This window comes from Oncorhynchus keta, chromosome 33 (genome assembly GCF_023373465.1).
Source record: "Oncorhynchus keta strain PuntledgeMale-10-30-2019 chromosome 33, Oket_V2, whole genome shotgun sequence".
Classification (NCBI taxonomy): Eukaryota; Metazoa; Chordata; class Actinopteri; order Salmoniformes; family Salmonidae; genus Oncorhynchus; species Oncorhynchus keta.
In genome coordinates, this window is record NC_068453.1 from 8092082 (window position 1) to 8119031 (window position 26950).

General features: G+C 42.7%; 2 protein-coding genes and 1 long non-coding RNA gene across 4 annotated transcripts in view; 1 reads left to right on the plus strand and 2 right to left on the minus strand.

The window, feature by feature from the left end:
• Nucleotides 1-83: 83 nt before the first annotated feature.
• On the minus strand, nt 84-19368 carry LOC118366142 (ATP-binding cassette sub-family D member 2-like). Of its 2 annotated transcripts, none has more exons than XM_052491758.1 (10): nt 19349-19368; nt 16817-16997; nt 15895-16016; nt 10778-10946; nt 7872-7966; nt 7005-7150; nt 6133-6278; nt 5060-5144; nt 4735-4860; nt 84-3446 (listed from the first exon to the last, which is right to left on the minus strand). In XM_052491758.1, exons 2-10 carry the CDS (start codon nt 16989-16991, stop codon nt 3233-3235), a joined length of 1278 nt encoding a protein of 425 aa, XP_052347718.1. In that variant the 5' UTR covers nt 16992-16997; nt 19349-19368; the 3' UTR covers nt 84-3232. The 2 variants fall into 2 exon arrangements, with proteins under 2 accessions (XP_052347718.1, XP_035604475.2); XM_035748582.2 differs by lacking the exon at nt 19349-19368 and adding an exon at nt 17337-18457.
• Nucleotides 18751-25258, plus strand: LOC118365871 (uncharacterized). Its single transcript, XR_004821842.2, has 6 exons — nt 18751-19411; nt 19503-19610; nt 19722-19779; nt 19880-20154; nt 20355-22187; nt 23629-25258. It is a non-coding gene; the product is annotated as an uncharacterized LOC118365871 (long non-coding RNA).
• Nucleotides 24055-26950, minus strand: part of LOC118366143 (proton myo-inositol cotransporter-like) — a 70832-nt gene continuing 67936 nt past the window's right edge. The window contains exon 10 of the mRNA XM_035748583.2: nt 24055-26704. Coding sequence (XP_035604476.1) covers nt 26478-26704 — 227 coding nt within the window. The 3' untranslated portion in view covers nt 24055-26477. The remainder of the gene's footprint in view (nt 26705-26950) is intronic.

Genomic DNA, 26950 nt, shown 5'->3' on the forward strand with positions numbered 1-26950 from the left:
AACGCATGTTCTTGTTCCTCAGTCCCATGTCTCTCTGGACTGAAACAGCATCACTAGGCCCACAGAACAAAACAGACCCCATGCCCATAACATAAATGAGTTTGTTACTCTTCTTTAATAAAATCACGACAGAACACATGCATTATTTACAAGTGGTACCATTCAATGAACAACCATTTTGCAAATCACACTTCCAATTGTTACCGTTGCCAAAATTGGATGAATTGCCGAATGACAAAGCCAAATTCTATGACACATAGACAGTACATTCGGATGTTCCACTTATTAGAAAAATGACAAAATAATTGTATCAAAGAATTGTTAGTATGTCAGTGTTGTGGGAACATACTAGAGTAGGCCTAACTTAACAGTTCCAATTTTATAGAATACCAAAGCACATTTGATTTAGTTTGACTTTGATCCATAGTCTTGGTTAGATAGCTAAACTCCGGGTCAACATGTATACAGTTTCAAGCATCACCTCTCGATTCTACTCATTCCATACCGTTCTCAGTCACTTTAACACTGTTTCATCCAGTAGTATACTGTAGATACTTCCTATCAACAGGGCTGAGCAACACAGAATGTTTCTTTTTTCTTTCTTTTTTACAGTATAGGGAAATCGGGTTTCAAACTATGTCAGGTGTCCTTTTCAAGACACAAAGTATTAGTTAGAATCCCAAGGAATAAGAAGCCTGAATATGTAGGTTCTTTTCAGGCTCATAACCTATTTCATAACAGTAGTTATAACCAAGTATATTACAAAATGTCAACACTTTATTTCCATGAACAACTAACTATTCACGGTGCATGTTATTGTATTTTCCCTCCCATAATGCTCTCTGTTTAGCATTGATTGAAAGAGACAGTTAAAATATAACATGTGATTGAGGCATCACTCTCACTCACCCATTCCATGCAAAGTATAAGTACCATATTAACAAAGTATACATTACAATATATAGTTTACATATTTGTAACTCACATGCATTCTTTTCCATGTCACTTCTCTTTAAGACAGTTTAGTCTTAGATGTAGTGGTCAAAATATTTCAGTTGCACTTGTTGTACACTTGTAAATATTCTGCCATTGCGGTTACTGATTTCATTCTGATTTGTCACAGATGTTACCAAGCCAATCAAATAACCCAGCATTAGTATGTGTCACTGATTGAAAATACTGTATAGGGCAGGGATCAACTAGATTCAGCCACCGGCTGATTTTATTCTTGAGCTGATGGTCAGGGGGCTGGAACATAATTACAAATAATGTGTAGACTGCAAATAGACTGCAAGAAGCCCAAACAGATATAATATTTGACATAATCATTCCAAAACTTGCTCGGATCTGTATACCATTACATATCTCTCTATTATGCGTGGCAATAATTTGACATTTTCAAAATGTTAATCACTTGGAGCTGATTTGCTGACGTTTTTACAGTCTTTTATTTACAACGATAAAAATACACTTTTTTTTGTTGCTCCTGGGGGGCCAAATTCGGGCCGCGGACCGCCAGTTGGAGAACCCTGGTATAGGGGATACAATAACACAGCCAGGCTATAAGGCTACAGCACTAGAAAGGCTGGTCTTGGATTTGACCTATATTAACCTCAGCAGCGCTGAAATGACAGCTTTGTTCAGCAGATGATTTACATACACAGGTTTGAAGAGGCGTTATCAAACTCTAAAATCCCGACATTAAAAATACAATTTTATGACATTATCAAAAAAAGAAACAAACAAAGTTCACAGTATAAAGTCTGAGATAGGTCGCTGGTAACAAATATGAATTGCTCAACTAGATTGATTTGTACTGTGGGTGGCTAGAACAAGGTAACATTTAATAAAACTCAGCAACCAAGTAAACTGTACTGAACTACAACGGAAAACAACCGTGTTTATTGTGAAACACAATGTAAACCCCTATGCTGAAGATGTGACTTATGTTTATAGGAGTTAAGATTGCAGACCGAGACAACACAAAACACCCCTGTTCCACAGATATTACCCTAGTGAGGAGGGCTTTGCCAGGCGATGTGTGTGTGTGTGTGTGTGTGCGTTAGCGTGCGTTTGTGTGAGTGAGTCCAGTCCGATTCCTGCTGTGCTCTGCTGGAGACAAGACGGAATGCCTTGAAATCCATTGTATTTGTTCAGTGAACCAGAAGCCTATAGCAACAGACCCACAGCTCTGTCACTAATGCATCAATGTCCAATAATAGCTCCTAAGACAAACCATCTCTTAGCCACTAACAAAGGTGAAAGTAGTGCACTATATAGGTCTAAGGGAGGGTGTTAATTAAAATGCAGAGCCAGATATTTTGAAAGCTACTGAGGTATTTTGAATATATTACTACATTGCAGTTCTGAGGAAATAACCTGTGAAAAACACATTCAGTCATGTTATAAGAAAGATGTCCTTATGACATAACCGCAGTGCCAGTAGCTGAGATAACAGAAAGGGACACAAATGTATTGCAGCTGTGGTACTTTACATTTGAGCAGTTGGGTTACCTTGAAAACGGTATGCTTATTAGCCTAACCTTAATGAAGAACTTGATATGATTGTAAAAACGTGTATGTTCATTGTTTGATATCATCCAAAGACCTTTCTAGTAGTTTTTCTTTTACAGAAAGAAGGAGAGGGTGCTCAACCAAAGTGAGTCGAGGTGAAACCCCCAAAAAATGTGTAGAGATCATTGGACAGGAAAAGGTGCAACGCTAGCTCACCCCTCTTTAAAAAAAAGTTGAATTAGACAAGTTTAAAAGATTGACATAGAAGGCTATTAAAAGGCTGAAACATCAACCTTTTAAACTCATCTAATAAAACGACACGCTGTGCATTTTCCTGTCCATAGTACTGTTTATTTAACACAAACAAATCTATACAATAAAAGGAGGAAAATACTGTCTCACACAAAATAGCATAAGCCTACTACTTCAGCACTTGGATAACTACGGCAATAACAATGAACTATTCCCCAAATTGAGTAGTGCTAGAAATGAAAAAGAATTTGACTTCATTGTTCAACCAAATAAAATGTTTAGTCTCAGCTTGTCAGAGATTTTAAGTCTCTCAACCACCCAGCAATAAAAACATCTAGAAAACAACAGTGTCGCTGAATTCTTAAAACTCAACCCCAACATTGGAAACGTATGGGAATATGCGTTTGGTGTGCGTTGAAACAAAAAAATGACACTTTTGACTTTTCTGAACATGTCGCTCTTTCTTTCATTCCTCTGCTAAATCGGCTGTTTTGAGGGCTGAGTCCGCTCCCAGGATCTTGCAGAGTTCGTTGAGTCTGTGTTGCATCTTGGGTATTCCTGCAAGTGAAGACTCGAGGCGTTGTTTCTCCTCGGTCAGGGAGAGACGCGTAGCGGTGTCCAGCTGCTCGAACCTCCATCCTCCCTCACCATCAAACTGTAACAGGTGAGTGTGGTACTTCCTGTCGGTGGAGCAAGAATATGGGTTAAGGATGGGATTTATTTCATGGTTGTGTTATGTTTCTCTTTTTAATTCCGTTCACTAGCTAGTCGAAGCACAACGTTATTTCCAAATAGTATACAATTGTCTTTGACCTTATGGTTGTGGTATGTTATGAAACAGTATTGCAGTGTTAGTGATGGCGCATGTGTCCTGTTCTATTGAGGTTGCAGTAATGTTGTGATTATTTTGTGCTGTTTCCAGCCTTGTTGCGTGGTGTAGTGTCATGTCATGTCGTGTAAAATGTCATAGGGTAACGTGACTGCTAAGGTTAAACAAGCAACTAAATAGCAGCAGCAATCTCCTGAGAGGAACAGACTTGCACAATATTGTGGTAGTCCTGTTTGTGTTTTCTCTGAGGCTAACTCAAAGAAAACAAAGAACAGAGCATTGCTGACTTGACAACTAGTAGTGCATTTGCTTATAGGCTACTACTTGTTTTGCGGTAGTATTTTGCATTTCCTTTTTTATACAGTTTTCCTTTAAAACTCTTCTACAGTGTTAGGCACAGAATATGTGTGTTTCAAGACAAAAAGCGGCATACAATATTACACATTGGACGTTTGAGAAACTATCTGACTAGTCTTGCTTGCCAAACTCATGGTGCTCCACCTAGGTATTGGAGACACAGCGGCTGTCGGAAGAGACACCATGGCTGCATTTAAACAGGAAGCCCAATTCTGACATTTCTTTCACAAATTGGTCTTTTGACCAATCAGATCAGCTCTGAAAAATGAAAAGACCTGATGTGATTGGTCAAAATACCAATTTGTCACGCCCTGGTCGAAGTATATTGTGTTTGTCTTTATTTATTTGGTCAAGCCGGGGTGTGACATGGGTTTATTGTGGTGTGTTTTGTTTTGGGGTTTTGTTAGGTATTGGGTGTGTGGCTTAGTGGGGGTATCTAGCAAAGTCTATGGCTGTCTGGAGTGGTTCTCAATCAGAGGCAGGTGTTTATCGTTGTCTCTGATTGGGAACCATATTTAGGCAGCCATATTCTTTGAGTGTTTTGTGGGTGATTATTCCTGTCTTTGTGTTTGCACCAGATAGGGCTGTTTCGGTTTTCACATTTCATTATTTTGTAGTTTCTTCATGTATAGTTTTTTCCTTCATTAAAATATCATGAATCATCATCACGCTGCATTTTGGTCCGCTTCTCCTTCTACAGACGGACGCCGTTACACAATTAGTGGAAAAAAGATTGGAATTGGGCTGGACAGGCTGGTCCAGATATGATATCTATCTCTTACCAGAGGGAGGGTCTATGGGTGATTGACAGTAAGGATATCCCAGCATCCTTTGCAGCCTGGAATATTTTCCCCTCCACGTCAATGCTGACAGCACTGGTGCACTCATCTAACAGGGCATACTTTGGCCTGACACATAAGAAAAAGGAATTTAGAAGTGTTTAACTTTCGAATGAACGATTAATTAAATCAGCTGGCCACCAATCAATCAACTATAGAACAAGAGAGGAAAATGGGCTATTCAATCAACAGCACTATCTACTATTCCGTTTTTCCAACCCACACGTACAGGGTTTAAGAAGGCCTACGATGGCAGGCCAAGTCGTACCTGTTGTAGAACATACGAGCCATGCCCATCCTCTGTTTCTCTCCCCCAGACAACACATCCTTCCAGTCCATCTCTGCATCCCAACCTACACACAGACAAGCAGACACACATCACAGTCAGTTAATATTGGAAGCACTGTCATTGACCACAGTTTTATTCTCCACTGGAACAAGTAGGTTAAACGCTACCCAAAGACCAACGCAAAGGGTTTACATTTAGTGTAACCACGGTAACACCTGTGGCGAGAGCCCAAAGTTCAAGAATATTCCATAGGAGACTGACTTACAAACGTTGTCTCTCTCTGAGGCTTAAAAAACAAGCCTTTCCTTTGTCCCGCTGCCAAGGCCTCCTGTGTCTTTTCCGTTTAAATTACCGGGCTTCATATTCATCTCAAAAGACCAAAAACATAATACTTTCTAATCCCGATTTAGAGCCATGACGCAGGAGGAAAACGCAGGACTTCAATGTCTCTACAGCCGGAGTTTGTGAACAAACAGGGAAAATAATAATCCCTTCTGGAGGGATCTCAACATTATTTTAGTTGAATGACCCTCTCCTCTGGCTAGGAACCAGTCACACGGTGGTTACAAAGCAGCCATTCATGGCTCTAATCGGGAGTGACTAGGCTTAGTGGTGAGGTCACATTAATGGAGCCGATTGTCGGAGAATAACAGGACCACTGGTCTCCAATTAACTACACTCTCCATGTCCTTAATAAGACCAAAGATATGGAGAGGGACAGGCTGGTGCCACTAGAAAATACTGAAATAACTTCTTGAGTGGTCAAATGCACTTACAGACAGTGCATAGTATGATAAGAGATACAGAAACGTTTTATTTTTTAGGAAGGGTGTGTTAGCTGAACTGAGAGGGCCCCGTTCAGTATATGTCAGTTGTTGTTAGGGAATCCCCTTGGAAACCATATCATTCATCTCAATGGCAAATGGCTTAAAAATAGGATGCTGGGAGTTTTTGTCGGGCCAGCTCTTTTCAAAGTGCACCCGTTACTACGCCTTCAGACCCACGCAGCCCTTCTGTTCTAGGCTGACTCAGATCCCTCCCCGGGTTCTTACCGCCCTCGCGGGTCACTATCTGGTTGAGGTTAACGATGTCCAGTATGACCTCCAGGTCCGTGTCTCTGTAACCCCTGTCATGCATGTCCTTTAGAGAGTCTGGGTAGATCACCTGGTCTCTCAGGGTCCCAATGGACATGTACGGCCTGAGAAGAGGGCGAGAGCGAGAGAGAGAGGGGGAGATAGTCAGACACAACATTTGGGTAAAGAGGTCTGTGTATGTGTGTGTGTGTGTCACGTTTCACCATTCCAGTAAAGCCGTCAAAACACCTGGAAGATCTGGTAAATATTTCACTACTCTAAGGTCTGGTTACTCTCTCTCACTCTCCATGGAGATCCAGTTACCGAGTCTAGAGGGTAAGGTGACTTCCTGCTGATTTTCAATACATGTGTGTGTGTGTGTGTGTGTGTGTGTGTGTGTGTGTGTGTGTGTGTGTGTGTGTGTGTGTGTGTGTGTGTGTGTGTGTGTGTGCGTGCGTGCATACAGAATATTCATCTGTGCATGCTTGTGTGTGTGCCTCTAAGCAAGCCTGCATGGTACAGATGTAGGATCTTCATTTGAGCCAGTTTGCCACAGCAGGAAAATAATCCTGCAGCAACAGGAAATGTGAATTATTATGTGGATTTTAATTAGTGGCTATTTTTGTAGGGGTTGGTCCATGTTAGGGCAAATCAAGTCTGCCATTTTAAAGTGGAAATTACAAACTTTAGAAGCCTTTTTAAACCCGTTTGCATTTCCTGTTGTGCAGTAACATTGGCAGCAACAATAGAGTGGTCAAATGAAGATCCTATAATCTATACATGGGTACATGTGTGTCAGAGTCGGTTCATGTGTGGGCATAAGGATGTGTGTGACAGTGACAACCACTAACCTTTGTGGTATGTAGAACATGTGTTGTGGGGAGGGCTTGTGCAGCAGCCCCCCATAGACAGGCCACAGCCCACTGAGGATCCTGAACAGAGAACTCTTCCCACAGCCGTTAGGACCTGTGATCAACAGGTGCATACCTTCCTCCACCTGCAAGAAACAGCATTCACACACACACACACACACACACACACACACACACACACACACACACACACACACACACACACACACACACACACACACACGTACGTTATAGCCTTGGAGTACTGAATAGTTTCCTCACAGCTGATGTGTCTAACAACCCATGACATGAGTGTGGCAAAGCAATCACTTGATTGTATGTTGTCCCTACATCTTTTTTTTGTCATGGTTTATGTTGAGTATTAGGAAGCAATACTGTCCTTATTTTATACTATGCAATGTTGTGTGTGTGTGTGTGTGTGTGTGTGTGTGTGTGTGTGTGTGTGTGTGTGTGTGTGTGTGTGTGTGTGTGTGTGTGTGTGCGTGTGTGTGATAATTACATGTGTGCTTCCTTCTTTTAGCCAGGGTTCACTTCACAAAAATAAATTCAAATCTCAAAGTGAACTAACATCCGGGTAACACAACAAAGGACAAAGCATGTACTCCCTACCCTGGGGGAAGATGGCTGGAGGATTAGGAAAACAGTAACAGCAAACACATCACAGGTGCTGTAACATTTAGGATGATTTAGTAGGACGCACTTTCACCACACTTTGGGAACGGAAACAAAAATCTGCTTTCTTATTGGATAAGTTCAGGTAGTACATCATTTGAAGTATTTCACTTCATTTGAAAACGTTTTATCACTACTGAACATCACCCAGGATGTTGATGTGTTATTTCTCACCTTGAAGTTGAGGCTGGAGACCACTATGTCTCCATTGGGAGTGATGATAGGGACACTCTCACACACAATGCCATTGTCCACATCGATGACTCTTCCTGCAGAAGACAAAGACAAAAAAAAAAAAAAAAAAAAGAAAACTGGTCATTGTGTGTCGATCAATAATTCATATGATCAGTTCAGGCAACCAGAGTGCACGTGGCTGCCAGAAAAAAAATATGTGTGGCAGCATTTAAAAAGTGTGAGAAAGTGTAAAAAAGTGCAGCTGTAGATAGCCAGGACGTGGCCAACTGACTAACTAGCTGTGTTAGCGAAGAGTATGTCCAGATGCACATGTTCACCAGTGCTATTAGCCGAGCAGTTAGAGCGTTGGGCCAATTACAGAAAGGTGGTTGGTTCGAATACCGGGCTGACATGGTGAAAAACCTGTCGAAGTACCCTTGAGCAATTAACCCTAATTTGCTCCAGGGGTGCCGTACTACTATGGCTGACCCTGTAAAACGACACACTTCACTGTACCTATCCGGTGTATGAAACAATAAAACATCTTATATCATGATTACAGTCGATTGATGCTGAGGATGGATATCTGGCTTTAGACCAAGATGGTGAGAAAGAACAGCAAGAAAGATACACAGGATTAGCCTGGGCTGTTTCCCAAATTGCACCCTATTCCCTTTTATAGTGCACTACTTTTGACAAAGGCCCATAGGTCTCTGGTCAAAAGTCAGTGTTTCCCCTAGGATTTTTGTTCAGCAGCGATGGCAAAGTTAGCGTGGGGGGGGGGGGACGTCAATTCTTTTGAAAAGGACATTCTACTCCAAAATGAAAGAATATATGACTATGTTGACACCATCTGAAACGTAATTTTCTCCTTAAAAGCATTGAAATCTGTAGCCAGAAATAAATAGGCTGAAGCTTGGGTTGGCCCATCTGCATTTACAGTGGACTTTTCCACATTTTGTTATGTTACAGGCTTATTCTAAAATGGATTAAATAGCTTTTCCCCCCTCATCAATCTACACACAATACCACATAATGACAAAGCAAAAACAGTTTTTTAGAAATTGAAATATCACATTTACATAAGTAGTCAGGCCCTTTACTCAGTACTTTGTTGAAGCACCTTTGTAAGTGATTACAGCCTCAAGTCTTCTTGGGTATGACGCTACAAGCTTGGCACACCTGTATTTGGGGAGTTTCTCCCATTCCTCTCTGCAGATCCTCTCAAGATCTGTCAGGTTGGATGGGGAGCATCGCTGCACAGCTATTTTCAGGTATCCCCAGAGATGTTTAATCAGGTTCAAGTCCAGGCTCTGGCTGGGCCACTCAAGGACATTCAGACTTGTCCCGAAGCCACTCCTGCGTTGTCTTGGCTGTGTGCTTAGAGTTGTTGTCCTGTTGGAAGGTGAACCTTAGCATCAGTCTAAGGTCCTGAGCCATCTGAAGCAGGTTTTCATCAAGGATCTCTCTGTACTTTGCTCCATTCATCTTTCCCTCGATCCTGACTAGTCTCCCAGTCCTTACCACTGAAAAACATCCCCACCGCATGATGCTGCCAATACCATGCTTCACCGTAGGGAAGTTAACAGGTTTCCTCCAGAAGTGACACTTGGCATTCAGGTCAAAGAGTTCAATCTTGGTTTGTGAATCTTCTTTCTCATGGTCTGAGAGTCCTTTACGTGCCTTTTGGAAAACTCCAAGCAGGTTGTCATGTGCCTTTCACTGAGGAGTGGCTTCGGTCTGGCCGCTCTACCATAAAAGCCTGATTGGTGGAGCGCTGCAGAGATGGTTGTCCTTCTGGAAAGTTCTCCCATCTCCACAGAGGAACTCTGGAGCTCTGTCAGAGTGACCATCAGGTTCTTAGTCATCTCACTGACCAAGGCCCTTCTCCCCCGATTGCTCAGTTTGGACGGGCTGCCAGCTCTAGGAAGAGTCTTGATGGTTCCAAACGTCTTCCATTTAAGAATGATGGAGGCCACTGTGTTCTTGGGGACCTTCATTGCTGCAAAAAATTATTGGTACCCTTCCCCATATCTGTGCCTCGACACAATCCTGTCTCGGAGCTCTACGGACAATTCCTTTGACCTCATGGCTCATGACATTGTCACAAAATAATGCCATGCAATTTTGGGACTTTTAGATTCTCCCTGACTGTCTAGTTTTATTTTGGTGATTGTCAGTTCTCGAAGATGATCATATTTTATTTTTAATATATAGGTCCATTATCTTTTCTACATGATCTGTTTTAGTCATTTAGCTTTACTGTGAAAACATTTTAACACCCCCAATTATTTTATTTATATACAGTATATAAATATTTGTATACAGTATATCCAGATTTAGAAGTGGTGGCCTGCCACTGGTAAATTAATATGAGGAAACACTGAAAGTAGTGCACTATATAGAGAATAGGGTGCCATTTGGGGTGGACCCTGTGTCTCTCTCTAGCCTGTAGAAAATACGTTCAAATTAAAGTATTTAGTCCCATATTCCTAGCACGCAATGACTACATGAATCTTGTGACTACAAACTTGTTGGATGCATTTCCTGTTTATTTTGGTTGTGTTTTCAGATTATTTTGTTTCTGAACACTTCTACATTCATGTGGATGCTATCATTAGGGAATATCCTGAATGAATCGTGAATAATGATGAGTGATAAAGTTACAGACACAAATATCATTGAAGCCGGTAACCCTCCGGCTGCCGGATCACTCCCGGCACGCAGCTCGGGGATTCGACCCGGCAACCTTTCGGTTACCAGGCTACCAGCCCGCCTCTCTAACCCAGATTCTACCACAACCCCCCCAACTGAATAGGGAATAGAATACCGTTTGAGTGTCTCACATGTGTAAGTGTATCCTACATACCTCTGGACAAACGTGTACTAAACCTCAGATAGTCTACCTTTGATTTCCAAAGGCCCGTCGATGTGCATCTCTGGCCTGGCCACGATCTTCTTCTCTCCTGTTCCCGTGGTCGAAGCGGACGAGCGCTTGTAGATGCCCCTCTGCACCTCGCCAAACACCAGGAACATGTTGTAGACGCGTGTCGTGTAGCCCGCCAGCTCTGTGACCTATCACAGACAACAAGAAAGGTCAGAGGTCACTTGTTGAGGTAAATAACACTGGAGTCAGTTAGGTCGCCTTACCCAAAAGAGTTCCATTGCCCAACAGTAGGTGTGTGCAAAGTAGAGCAGTGTGTGTGTCTTTGGGAAAACCCTTGAACTATGAGAGCAGCCAGCAGCAGAGCTGGTCTATAGCAGTGTATTGTAGAGTGCACTGAAAATCTGGTCAGGATTACAGTACAAGCTGAAGGGCCATTATTTGATTGAATGATGGAAAAGACCTCTGTATAATTTATGCAACTAATTTTCACTCATAACCTAATCTGACTCTAAACAATGGCTGGTGTCGTTGTTTTTTCATAGCTGTTTGTATCTGTGTTTAGGGAACACACAGTACTGATGATGGTCCGAGGCCTTCCTACAGATAACAGAGCAATGTACACTCTTAGAAAAAAGGGTTCTAAAAGGGTTCTGCGGCTGTCCCTACAAGAGAACACTTTTTGGTTACAGGTTAAACCCTTTTGGTTACAGGTAGAACCCTTTTGGGTTCCATATGGAAAGGTTTGACAGGATTACAAACACAGACTGACCAGCTCAAATAGACAGAAGCCTTCTGTATGTCAGACCAATCCGAACTCCTCTCTCGGCATGTCCAGCCCACCAATCATGGCTAGTGGGAAGGTTGCTGACTTTTTCTGTGGCTTAACCAACAGGGCTCGTAATTTAACAATTTTACAGATGGCATACAAGTTTGTTATTAAGGAACATGAAAATTCACATGTTCGAGAAGGCATTTCTGCCAAAAAAAAGTTCAAACGGCTCTCCTGTGAAGTCGTGACATACGCCTAGTTTCCTGAATCGGGTCACATTTTAAGGAGATATCTTCCAAGTTAGTTAGGGTGCCATAGGATTGATAATGAGGAGCTGAACCCAGCCAGACAGGCTACATGGATGATCACCAGATGGAGGATTATTCACAGCTAGGCTAAGCCGGCCAGCATGAGTGGCAGAGTGGGAAAGACTTAAAGTGGAACTGGCAGCTGATGGGATCCTCCTCTTTTTAATAGAGGCCATCACTCTGTTTTCTCACGCAACCGCATAGCCTATAGAACCACCTGGTGGTTTACCCTTTGCCTTTTGACCTGTCTAAAATAAAGAATGGAGTTATTGTGATGGTGTAGGCTATAGATGGATTTCTTGGACTTTTATGTAGATGTTCCAAATGTCTGCATTAGTGGCTTGTAGGCTATGCATGGAAGCCAGAAGATTCTAAATGTGTTTATGTTAATTAACATGAGATCGACAGATGTTTGCTTGACAATCACCGGCTGACAAAATGTCATGACCACCACAGCCTTAGGTGTGTCACAGTCTCAGGCTGTGTTCAGACAGAGTGCAGTGACAGCAGCAGTAGTGCAATGTGCCCTGCCTGTGTCTGTCAAATCCAAACAAATGTTATTTGTCAAATACAACAGGTGTAGACCATACTGTGAAATGCCTACTTACAAGCCCTTAACCAACAATGCAGTTCAAGAAATAGAGTTAAGAAAAGATTTACTAAATAGACTAAAGTAAAAAATTTCAATTAAAAAAAGTACAAAAGAAAATTACATAACAATGCTATATTTTATTTTGATTTAACTAGGCAAGTCAGTTAAGAACAGATCCTTTTTTACAGCGACAGCCTACCCCGGCCAAACCCTAACCCGGATGACACTGGGCCAATTGTGCGCCGCCCTATGGGACTCCCAATCCCGGTCAGTTGTGATCCAACCTGAAATCCAACCAGGGTCTGTAGTGACGCCTCTAGCACTGAGATGCAGTGCCTTAGACCGCTGCGCCACTCTGGAGCCTTGAGTGGCAGGGGTACCGGGAGTAAATACACAGGGTACCGGTACAGAGACAATGTGCAGGGGTACAGGTTAGTCAAGGTAATTTGTAAAGTGACTATGCATAGATAATAAACAGCGAGTAGCAGCAGTGTAAAAACAAAGGGGGGGTGTGTCAATGTAAATGATCCAGGTGGCCATTTGATGAATTGTTCAGCAGTCTTATGGCTTGGGGGTAGAGGCAACTGGTCAGGATGCTCTCGATCGTACAGCTGTAAAACCTTTTGAGGATCTGGGGACCTGTGTCAAATCTGGGGAAGAGCTGTTGTCGTGCCCTCTTCACAACTGTCTTGGTGTGTTTGGACCATGATAGTTTGTTGGTGTTCTCGACCCGCTCCAATTCAGCTCCATCTATGTTAACGGGGGGTCTCTGACCTCCTCCCTATAGGCTGTCTCATCATTGTCTGGGATCAGGCCTACCACTGTTGTGTCGTCAGAAAACGCAATGATGGTGTTGGGAGTCGTACTTGGCCACGCAATCTTGGGTGAACAGGGTGAACGTGTGTGCCCCTGCTGCATAACATACCCTACTGTGACATAACCTGCTTGGGTGTGTGGCACTGTTCAAACACTGAGCAGGGTGAGCTACAGTGAGTGCACCTTACCTCAGGAAAGCATCTCTGCCTGCCTCTTAGGGTGCCAAAGCAACACACATTGCAGAACCCAGTGCATTGAGTGGAACCCCTGCATGCATAGCCTTGTTGGGTGACATCCAAAACACTTACCTAATAATCACATTCTGTGTGTTCTCCACAGTGTATGGTACAGTGGGGCAAAAAAATATTTAGTAAGCCACCAATTGTGCAAGTTCTCCAACTTAAAAAGATGAGAGAGGCTTGTAATTTTCATCATAGGTACACTTCAACTATGACATACAAAATGAGAAAATAAATCCAGAAAATCACATTGTAGGATTTTTAATGAATTTATTTGCAAATTATGGTGGAAAATAAGTATTTGGTCACCTACAAACAAGCAAGATTTCTGGCTCTCACAGACCTGTAACTTCTTCTTTGAGAGGCTCCTCTGTCCTCCACTCGTTACCTGTGCTAATGGCACCTGTTTGAGCTTGTTATCAGTATAAAAGACACCTGTCCACAACCTCAAACAGTCACACTCCAAACTCCACTATGGCCAAGACCAAAGAGCTGTCAAAGGACACCAGAAACAAAATGGTAGACCTGCACCAGGCTGGGAAGACTGAATCTGCAATAGGTAAGCAGCTTGGTGTGAAGAAATCAACTGTGGGAGCAATTATTAGGAAATGGAAGACATACAAGACCACTGATAATCTCCCTCGATCTGGGGCTCCACGCAAGATCTCACCCCGTGGGGTCAAAATGATCACAAGAATGGTGAGCAAAAATCCCAGAACCACACGGGGGAACCGAGTGAATGACCTGCAGAGAGCTGGGACCAAAGTAACAAAGCCTACCATCAGTAACACACTACGCCGCCAGGGACTCAAATCCTGCAGTGCCAGAAGTGTCCACCGGCTTAAGCCAGTACATGTCCAGGGCCATCTGAAGTTTGCTAGAGAGCATTTGGATGATCCAGAAGAAGATTGGGAGAATGTCATATGGTCAGATAAAACCAAAATATAACTTTTTGGTAAAAACTCAACTCAAAGAATGCTGAGTTGCATCCAAAGAACACCATACCTACTGTGAAGCATGGGGGTGGAAACATCATATTTGGGGCTGTTTTTCTGCAAAGGGACCAGGACGACTGATCCGTGTAAAGGAAAGAATGAATGGGGCCATGTATCGTGAGATTTTGAGTGAAAACCTCCTTCCATCAGCAAGGGCATTGAAGATGAAATGTGGCTGGGTCTTTCAGCATGACAATGATCCCAAACACACCGCCCAGGCAACGAAGGAGTGGCTTCGTAAGAAGCATTTCAAGGTCCTGGAGTGGCCTAGCCAGTCTCCAGATCTCAACCCCATAGAAAATCTTTGGAGGGAGTTGAAAGCCTAGCTGTGAGTCCCAAAACATCACTGCTCTAGAGGAGATCTGCATGGAGGAATGGTCCAAAATACCAGCAACAGTGTGTGAAAACCTTGTGAAGACTTACAGAAAATGTTTGACCTCTGTCATTGCCAACAAAGGGTATATAACAAAGTATTGAGATAAACTTTTGTTATTGACCAAATACTTATTTTCCACCATAAGTTGCAAATAAATTCATTAAAAATCCTACAATGTGATTTTCTGGATTTTTTTTCTTCTAATTTTGTCTGTCATAGTTGAAGTGTACCTACCTATGATGAAAATTACAGGCCTCTCTCATCTTTTTAAGTGGGAGAACTTTCACAATTGGTGGCTGACTAAATACTTTTTTGCCCCACTGTATATGACTAAATGTAGCCTAACCTTCAGTAGGAAGTGTGATACTGATTTGCAAGGCAAAGGATTACAAAAACCACAGTCTGACACCAACAATACTCATTTCCTCTTATTGAAAGGTCTACCCTCCCCTACAGAGTGAAACAGTGCGCTTTCTTGCACCTCAGCCCTTTTCTCACATCCATGTAATACTGTAGATATAACTGTCATATTCACAAATATTGTAGTGGGCATATCACCACCGACACATACAACATTCAAATCAGCACCGTGATGGGGTACATAAAATGTCCTTTTGGGCCTAAATCTGGTAACTCAAAAATAAATGTCTGCAAAATAATATATATATATATATATATATATATATATAAAATAATAAATGCGTGTGGATGGACATCATCATTTTGGGATTACAATGAGGGATCTTTTTCTTTGGTGTTGCTTCATGTTGGTCAGACCGTTTGAAAGTCCTCTTATCATGAGTGGGTCTAATGGCTCACTCGAACACTGTCCATTCACTCTAATGCCACTTGAATGTAAGAGACGAGACAGGAGAGAGAGAGCGAGAGAGCGAGAGAGCGAGAGAGCGAGAGCGAGAGCGAGAGCGAGAGAGAGAGAGAGAGAGAGAGAGAGAGAGAGAGAGAGAGAGAGAGAGAGAGAGAGAGAGCGAGAGAGAGAGAGAGAGAGAAGAGAAGAGAGGAGAGAGAAGCGTGAGACATCACCTCTTTGTAGGAGGACATGATCCTCTCGATGGCGTCAGCTCCAGAGGCCAGGAGATTGCGGGCGGTGGTGAAGGCCTCTGTCCTCTCGCTCACCAGCACCTGAGTCTGACCGTCGGCAGTCTCTGTGAGAGGGGAAGTTAAGGATCGACACTATGAGATAACATACTGGGCCCGTAGCCCCTTGGCTTTCTGATCTGTGAACACCTAGGGGGTATGGCCTAAGGAAGGGCCTAGGAACTAGGGAAAGTGGCAAAAGGCCGAAATGGAACAGAGCCATTCTGTGCTTAGACCAGTAAAACTGTAATGACAGCTCTCGTTTTTTGTGGCCAAAAACCCCAAAGTTGCCATGTTATCAGTGTGTATGACACTGATGGGGGTGGAGACCACAGGAGGATGGTGGCACCTTAATTGGGGAGGACAGGCTCGTGGTAATGGCAGTAGCGGAACAGGTGGAATGGTATCAAATACATCAAACACATGGTTTCCATCTGCTTGATGCCTTTCCATTTGGCATCAAACACATTATTATGAGCCGACCTCCCATCAGGCAACAGTAGCATTCCGTTGGTTAGCAGCTAACAGGACAATAGGGACAACAGGATGAATATACCCTTAACAGCACAACAAAGTCCTTGTTGAATAACACCTACAGGGTATCGTTGAGATAAGTTGGTTCCCGTGGGTTAACACATGCTGATCAGCTACTACGGTGTGTGGAACATGCAAATGAAGAGGGGCTGTTTTGGGGGGGCTTTGTGAGTCCAGCACAAAATGACCTGAATAGAACCAAACGTCAATCGGTTCAAATGAAAGACAGAATAGGCTACCTGCTGGTATGCACAAACAGAGATCAACCATGACAACCCTTCCTGAAAACAAGGGGCTTTAGAAGAAAACAAGATGATGTCGTGGTGACTATTACCGCTGTCAGCGAAGCCAGTAGCTGTGATGATGGGCACAGCCACCATGACCAGTCCACAGCTACTCCACACGTACTTCATGAGGAACTGCTCCACCATGATGTACCACAGACGCTTGGACAGGATCAAGTTCATCTGCTCCGCCAGGGCCCGGTAACACTTCTGCAGCTGACGCATCTCCACCTGACACACACAGGACCGGAAGACACAGGCAGTTTACATTGCAGTCACAAAAAGTATCTGGCCTACACAGCACAGCACATTCACAACAAATGGATTGCAAATAGAGTTCACATAGCATTCACATTGTACGTTAGTTATTTTGCACTGGCAGACAGTCTTATTTCAAAACAAGTACATATAAGGAGGCTGTCAATCAAATGATTGAAATTCACTTTTGGGAATTGGATACGATGTCATAGGTGTGCATTGGATCCAACTCCAAGGGACCCAACCCATTGGTATTGCTATTGTAATAAATACATTTGCATGGAAAATCCACCACGCATCTTTCTTGTATACCTTGTGTCCCCTGTAGAAGGCTATCTCCTCTGCATTGGCAATGATCCTGGAATGCACATAGCGTAAATGGCCTTTCCTGTGGGCCTCCTCAGCTACTAGTTTTCCGAATTTCGGCGAGCAGGCCCTCAGAACCTTGGCCGTGCAAAACACCACCAGCCCGGCCAGCAGGGTCGGCCCGCTGGCGTTGGCCCCCCTGGACCGGGCCGTCTGGATGAGGGTGTAGGAGGTGAGTATCACATCCAAGATGGGCTTGGTGAGGTTCGAGTAGAGATGCGCAACGGATTGGGAAAACATCATTACGTCCTCGGTAAGAGACTGGTCCGGGTTGGTCAGCCTCCCGTCCATGTTGCTGACTTTGTAGTAGGTCTGGTCTGTGAAATAGGTGGTGTAGGCATGGTCCACTAGCCGTGTGCGGAAGGCGAGGGCCAGCTTGCACTCGAGGTAGCGGATAACACTGTTCACGAACGTGGCCGGAATGGCAATAAGGAGCCATTTCATCAGTTGGATGATGAAGCTGCGTGGTTCTTTCTCAACGATTGTTTTCACAATCTTGCCATCCAAGCCTGCGACATAGATAGACAGAAATGTCCGTGAAATCAACGCGACCGAATGCAGAGACAGCAATCCGAGCTCTTTGGAAACAAGCTTTGGAAAGAGGATTTTGATGAGTTCAAATATCTGTTTAAAAAATTCTGCGTTTACCCCAGGCGACTTTTTATGACTCAATGCATCTGTTTGTGATTTAACGCCAACCGTTGAGCCATTTTCCTCTCCTTTAGAGCCCCTGCTATTCCTGCATCCATTCCGTTTCACGAATTGTCTGCAGACGATGGGGTACAGGGTTTTCACCCCGTAGGCAGCGGCCGCGAGAAAGACAGCCCGCTTCGCTGCAGTCGTCCGGTCCCATTTCACTCTGAACGCCGCATCAAGTATATTGGACATCTTTCCCCTACGCAGCGATCAAAGAGCTTGTCTGGTTATTTCCGTGCTACATCCATCGGGGATTTTAGTATGATTATGGATCTGGAAGCGAAAAGAAAAGGAAAAACCATCTCCCTCATACAACGGTGGGATGTTTAAGATAGAAAACCCACCCGCTAGCTACGTTCTCGTGTTTCCGTCATTTGGTTTGGCAGTGTTTTATTTATTATAGGCAACACCCCGGAAAGACACGATACGGTTGTGAGGGACGTATTCAAATGAGGTCCCTACTGTACGTTTTTAATATACACACTGTATTGTGACTATATTTTGTCAGTGAGTGTAGTAACGTGGTTACTACGAACGCCTCTCTCGTCTTTGAGAGGGACATAGTAGCTATGTCATGTATTTGTCTGTTGGCTTGGCTCCTGCATCTTTGTACCTCTCTCTCAACTCAAACTGGAGCATCATTATAATCGGCTACTTGATGAGAACGTTTCACTAGTAGCTAGCTAGGTGTCATAAAAACTCAACAACTATCAACTACCGTATGCTGTTAGATACATTTTTTGTATGTGCTGATAAAATATATGTCCCAATTAAGTTTTTTTTGTCTGTCTGATTTTACTGGGCAAAGTGAATTGGGTCGGTGGTTCAAGCGGAGTTTGACAGCTCGCTAGCTAACGTTAGCCTCGTTAGCACTTTTACAGATGTAACATTAACGTTACTTGTTGACAGTCTGGATGGAACGAGTTTTAGAAGAAAAAAACTGCTTGTTAGCGAATATTCAACATTAACTTTCTATTTCTTTGTCAGATAACATTATAATTGTTACTATTTAACAAAAAATATTCTCTTGACCCCCTTTTTAAGATCAATTTTAACTTGATTTTCCATTATGAATATTAACGTTACAGGAACCGGTTTTATGATGAGAAATGGCATGAAAAAGAAGAGGGTAAATAAGGTACCATATTGTATATATTATAATACAGTATATGTGACATGATAATACATATGCCCACCTTTGATCAGGAATTCTTTGAAAAGAAGAAAATGCAGAGAAAGATGAAAACCTTAGGAATACCAACCTCAGTATGTACCTGGCGACTTTAATCATAGTAAACCAGATTGCTGCAAAGAATAAAACAATGGTCAGTTCAGACAGACATCTATAGATTATGGATACATACTAATAACATTGAAAAAGGATCCCACCCACAACAATAACTTGGTTTATTCCAGATCAGCCAAAGATAACCCACATCACTGATGATAAGGGAGGACCGAAGTCAATGAAGGAGGGGCCCCTGAAGTTACCCATGAGCCCTTGTTCAGCCAGCCTTTGTACAGGTATGGCTATAGATATATCAAGAAATTATAGAATCATTCTAGGAGGAAAAGTGAAACAGTAGCTCATCTAAGTATTTGCAATAACGGTACTGTACTACTGATCTATTTTAGTGTCCAGGCTGCTAGAAAGAGAAAGCACTGCATTCCTGATGGATTCAAGTGTAGACAGGTCAGTCACGTTTACTCACACTGATTCGTCTTTTCTGACAACACAAATACATCACCTCACATCACTAGTACTCTTTTTTACCATATTTCTGAACTTACAGATACAATCAGCTTTATGGAAATGATGACTCAACCTTGTGACATTTGGCTGGTTCATTGATCGTTGCTCTCAGCTCTCACCAGTGCTGGAATCAAACATGTCAGACACCAGTACGTCAGACTACCAGCAACACATCCAGGAGAAGGGGCTCACCCTTCGTCAGTCTACTCCTCAGGGGCAGGCCTGCTCTCCCTCCAGCAGAGAGCACAGGTCCAGCCACAGCCACACTGCTCCCCTAGACCTCCCTGGGATATCTCCACCTCAGAGCAACCACAGGTATTCATTCAAACACTTTCATAGTAACAGTATTCTTTCATTTGGAATGGATTTAACCTCACCTCTACCCCGCAAACACATGAAACAAAGACAAATGAGTGTGCATTCATTCCACTGTACTAACAGTTTTGTGAAGTAAAGAAAAGGTATAACTGAAACCTAATAGATATTTGATTTTGTAGTTTATACCTTTCTCTCAGCCAGGAGGGAGGAGAGAGTGTCCAGTACCAAGTGGGCCCAAACAGCAGCTGAACATGACCCCCCTCAGTATCCAAAGTATGGTTTGGAGGCACAGAGCCTGAGTGAGTACTGAACTGAAATATCAAAATATGTGTTTTTACCTGATATGCAGCAAATCATTTTCTTTATCCGTCATACATTATTGAGATTGACAACCCCCCTACACTGATATTCTTTTCTTCCTGATTTCCATTGCTGTATCGATTACATCTGTGAAGATAGACGTATTAGTTGATATTTCCATAACACTGACTAATGGGGTATGCGTCGGCCTACCCAGTGGCACAGAGACCAGAGACCATGCCATGCACATAGTGGGGTTCTCTATCAACCAATCTGAGGGCAAAAGACCACACCTTGGAGTTCTCTCTCAAAAATCAGTCAATGGAGTTCTCCGTCAACCAAATAGAGTGAAGAGCAGCACAATGAAGCACTCTTCAGGGCCTGCAGTAATGAGGATTATGGAAGTGAAGGTACTTGTGCATCCCAAATGGCACCCCATGCCCTATATAGTGCACTACTTTTGAACAGGTCGCATAGGGCTCTGTGGTGAGAAGTATAGCACTTTGTAGGTAATAAGGTACCATTTGCTACGCAGGCACTGTCCAGTGTGCATTATGTAGGCTATTAATAATTTCCCTTCACTAAAAACTATGATACATGTTTTTGGAGAAAGTTTGCCAATCTATCTTTACTGACATACAGTAGCAGTCAAAAGTTTGGACACACCTACTCATTCCATGGTTTTTCTTTATTTTTACACTGTAGAATAATAGTGAAGACATCAAAACTATGAAATAACACATATGTAATCATGTAGTAACCAAAAAAAGTGTTAAACAAATATTTGAGATTCTTCAAAGGAGCCACCCTTTGCCTTGATGACAGAGTTGCACACTCTTGGTATTCTCTCAACCAGCTTCACCATATGTGTTATTTCATTGTCAAATCAAAACTATGTATGAAATATTACAAATAAAGAAAAAACCCTTGAATGAGTAAGTGTGTCCAAGCTTTTGACTGGTACTGTATGTATGTCAATTCATCCCAGCAGCTAATTTTAAGAACGGTATGCCTAAGATATATCTCAAGGAGGAAGTACCGACAACGTCTACCAGAGATGTGAATGAACCGCAGAGCCGAGGCCCTGAACCCGATTTCTTGACTCATGTAATTACAGGCAGCAGCATTACATCAGGTGTCTAATGCCACCTAGTGGCAGAATTGGAATAATTTCAGAGCTGAACAGTGATGATAAGGCAGTACCATTTAGCAGACGTTTTTATCCAAAGCGACTGAGAGTCATGCGTGCAAACATTTGACATACGGGTGATCCTGGGAATTGAACCCACTATCTTAGCATTGCAAGTACCATGCTCTACCAACTGAGCCACGGGACCTGATTAGGGTATGATAATAGGTGAAGGTAAGGGGGAAATGTGTTAATATGGTGAAGGCCAGCCTGTTTCGTTGTTACGTCTGTATTCCAACAGGTTTCCAACTGCACTGATGTCAGCTCATGTACGTTTCCACACTACATTCGAAAATCACCTGCTGTTCACCACCTGTCTGACACTGATAGGCCGAGTCCCAAGTGGCACACTATTCCCTATATAGTGCCACATGAAGAATAATACGGTGTCATTTGGGACGCAGCCCCGGTGGAGACTTACCTGCAGACGTGTCTTCAGCTATTCCTGCAAACACTCACCATGGTCCTAAGGAATGCTGTGAATCATCGCCCAGTTTCTCTCCCAAGAGGAGGTTGCTTTAGTTCCGACTCGGATGATGACGTAAGTAAACAACAGATAATACTGTTTACATCTGCTTCGGCTAATGTACTGTAAGGGACTGCTTTGATTTCCCATAGATCACATAGGCCTACCATGACTGACTTGTAAATTCATTATTTGTAACACTTTACATTTAGTTGCTCTTATAAGTCTGCGTAATTACTGTTTAATAACACGTTGTTGCATAGTAACCGCTTTGCATTTTACATGGTAATATCAACATATTTCTTAGTGTGACAATGACAGCAATGGAGTTGACAAGACAGCACAAACAGATCTGGGACTCGGGCTACATATGTTCATACTCATCTTTAACTGTCATATCAGGAGGTGGAGGATTATCACCAGTGTCACCAGGGTGGATCCTCACAGGCACATTCAGAGAGGTCCTGTAGTGCAGAGATCCCTGTCCTCAGCCAAGGCCTCATCACATTGGAAAACACAACAACGGGGTCACCCTCCGTCTCAACCCAGACGTTACACCCCACCCACTAGGCCTCAATGCACAGGGAACTGTGGAAACGGCCAGAGCGGTCATAGAGACCAGAGAGCGTTGGAGAGCTCCGACTGCACACAGAGAGACGGTCAGGCTGTGTAGTTACAGATGACAGTAACAGCCAGGCTAGGGTTATAGGCGATCGGTACGTCCCACCTCGTCCTCTGTCTGAATCACAGAGCTCTGCGGTCCACCAACAAAAATGGCAGCCACCAGAACACTAGCAACACAAGAAACACGAGGAATGGGGACACAGACTGTCACCAACATCACCTCGAAATGTCCAACATCGGATGTTTCAAATCGGTGCAGTTTCTGGACTTGAGTCTAAAGAGAACAACCTCGTGGACTCTGAATCCCACAACTATTCTGCTTAAAACGTCATACCGATCCCAACCACCAGAGGGCAGGCCCGTCGAGTCTATGAGACAACAGACAGACAAAAAGCATTATCAGACAGATCCAGGAGGGAGGGAGAAGAGCACACGCCCTGGAGAAAATCAACAGCCAGAGAGCTCAAGGCTGGACCTGGGCACCACCCATCAATCATCCCTTTAAACAAGTAACACTAACACTGAGAATAGAGTGCATTCAGAGACCCACTACCTCTGTACTAGACGCTCCCCTCGTCACCAATGATGTAAACGGTATGAATAGCAAATGTTTGATGTAAGTAACAAATCAGTGTAGCCGAATATAGACAAATCAATGCAAACAACAAAATATGTGATGTAATTTATCATAGGTAATCGAGTGAAAGTAAAGCTAGTGAATGGGTGTAATAAGCACACGTTATTCTGCAGTAATATCTACTCTGATCTGTATATGTTGGCATTCTTCCGTGCAGTTTTCTTACGGACCAAGATTCATGATGGTGGTATTTTTTCAGTGGTATTTTGAAAATGGATGTTGCTCCCTAATGATGTTTTTCTCTCTTCCATCCAGACTTGAGAGGTAAAGCAGCTGCAGCATAAAGGACAGGAAGAAGAATAAGGAGGTACAGGACCCTGTTCAGAATGTTCCTCTTAGAGGAGACCTTCCAGATGAGAGAGAGAGAGAGGAGAAAAGGAGGTCACTGCTGAGAGCATAGTTAACAGGCTTTCAGAGGAGGTTGAGACACTTCGGGAAAGAGCAGGCGTTCTGCTCATGCTGAAGCAGAGGAAAAAAGATTAGTGAAAAGGGAAGGAGAGGAGAGAGGTGGGGAGGACAGGAGAGGAGGGGAGGGGAGGTCAAATCCCGACGTATCCCTTTAAGAGTTGTGAACAACACTAGCAACTACAGTACATCCCTTTACCACAGGATCTGTTTCTGCATATTTAAACATTTATAACAATGCCCTTGTGGATTCTACATTAAAACGAAAGCCAGACATGGCAAGATAATCCGTTTATTTATTTTCCCCCGATACATATTCAAGTGTTCAAGATTCTCATGAATATATTTACTTTGATAGAATATAAATTCTGGCAAAACGTTTACAGCAACAATAATCAAATGTATACTATACAGCGCTGGATAAATATTTGTTTGAAAATCTTCACTAGTTCTTCTTCATAACCTAGAATAGAAACACTGCACTTCATTTTGTTTTCACATAGAAAAAATTGCACCCGTTCACCATAAACACATTGGATGACCCCATTTAGGAGTTAAAGCAAAGAAGGCAATATAATAATAACAGGATGGGTTGGCAAGCGGTTGTGACCGTCTTCAAAATCAAAAGTGCATTCTAGGACCACAACACATCAAATAACCTGTTTGACACCATCTCATTTACATGTTTTGGTACATGACGACAGTGTTGTCGCCTCTGTGACCAGGATGTGCAATAAAGTGTTTCTCTAACGAACTATCTGTGATAATAAAAGCAAAACGTTATTCTGTCTTCCAGTGAACCTCCAGTTTAGTCCGATTTATAGTATCCTCTCTTTTCTAATCACATTTCTAATCAGATACTCATATATGGATAATAAATACTCAATAATCCAATATTGATACTGTTGTTCCAATGAACTGGCAAAACACACCTAGTGATAACTTGAAATGCTGTCATTTCATTTCAGTCGAAAGAAAATCCTATTTGAATTCACAATAGTAGCTATCTATCTGGTTTTGTCACTGACAATAATACACAGACATTATTCTCAGCGACGTTATGTTGACCACTTTCAACGAGAGTCTGCTACACACAAATCTTGTACTCAAGTACTCAACTAAAAATGCGTCACCTTACATAGTTTAACGATATATAAAATGACATGAGCAAGTACAGTACAGTACTCCTCGACCCTTTAGAACACGAGAACCCCAGCTCTTTCACGTGAAGAGTAATGCATTGCGATTTGTACATAAGGCTGTGGAGGAAGACACAACGTAAAATGGAGATGAAATAAGACATTCTTTCTGACATTGTTTTCCCAAAGGGCAACTATGTGTGTAACATTAACTGACTAAACTGTCCATTTCAATGTATGGGTATTCTCTCTGATGGTCTGAGTAACCCAATGAATAGTCTCGTCAACATTTATCAATAAAAACATTTGTGCAACTTCTGAAATAAAATTTTAAAAGGCTATCATCACGACTCCTTCATACATTTCACTTCAGTACAGGCACCGACATCATGGGTAAAATACATTGGAATAAATAAGCTAATAATTCATAGGTTTACTCATGAGACAACAGAGACAGGTCATGTGCTACTGTAGCTTTACAACCAACATGATTAAACAAACTGCAAAGCAAGACTGAACTTCATCATTAGATGGAGACCAGCTCGTGTCTCAAATGGCATGCTATTCCCTTTATGGTGCACTACTTTTGACCAAGGCCCATAAGGCTCTAGTTAAAAAGTAGTGCACTATATAGGGAATAGGGTGCCGTTTGGGACGTAGAGCCCAGGTATATTACTAGTGTCTGACACCCCGTTTGTGATGCTACAGACAAGCTGAGACAATATTGTACTGAGTTGTGTTTCATATAGAAAGGCATACTGGTATCAACACTATATATTACAACCCCTCGCTCTGAATTTAACACTTTTGGTGGATGTTTGGCCTCCTACAATAAGGTTTTGTTGTTAAGAGGTTGTATCTCTAATCATATGGTTTTATGTGAGGAAAATGGCAATAGTTTTGTTAATCGTAGTTGGTCTGCCTCACATATATGGAAATTCATAATAATGCGACAGATGAACAGTAAAATGGATGTGTAAATGCTGAGGATAGATATATATATATATATATATATATATATATATATATGAATGTAATGTATGCTTAATACTATTCACGTGATGGTTCTTAAATGAAAAAGGAGATTCTCATCAAACTATAGATGTATCTACAACATTAAATAGGCTAAATAAAATGTGCAAGTAACTCACGTGTTACAAAGAGCTACCCTGTCCGTGAAAATGATGGAGCAATGTAACCTACGTGGCTGTGAGGCTAACCAGAGACGAGGACTCGGGGAGGATGCAGATCAGGGGCTGTATGTACATGTATCAAGCTTCCTGTCCATGTAATATCATTCACTCTGATCTAAAAGGTTAAACTGATCCTAAATCAACACTCCTGCTCTGAGTCACTTGATACACACTTTCTGAGATGAGAGAACAGAGACAATATCCAGGGCCAAAGTTACAAACTAGACTGGGCTACTTTAGCCTGGTCCCAGATCTGTTTGTGCTCTTGCCAACCTCATGGCTGTCATCGTCAAGCCATTATTTGGCATGACAATGAGTGACAGTGAGTTGGCACGAAAGCACAGACAGGCTGGCACACGGGCGAGGGCTACTCCACGTCGGAGGCATCGTTATCAGAGAGGTGGTAGTTGCTCCCCTTCACCCTGATGTACTCCACCTGCCGGTCCTCGTCAGAGTCCGTGGCCCCGCAGGAGCACAGCTGGTTGTCGAACAGGGACTCAATCTCCTCCAGCCTCCGGCCCTTAGTCTCAGGAAGACAGCCGTAGATGAAGAAGAACCCAAGCAGAGCCAGGCTGGAGTAAAGGAAAAACGCTCCTGGGAAATAACGATCACAACAAATACACAATCAACAACACATCGTCTGTCAGTCATTATTAGGGCCTACCGTTTTTCCCTGACTACCATATGTGACTTGGCCAGGAAGGGCCCAGAGGTTTTCCTGTACTGACAGCAGAGTTCCGTTCTAGTCTGCAAACAGTGTACAATTCTGTCAAACACTATCCAGTATCTACTGCACCTTATTAAATGACAGCAAGTAATCAAACATGATGAAACTACATT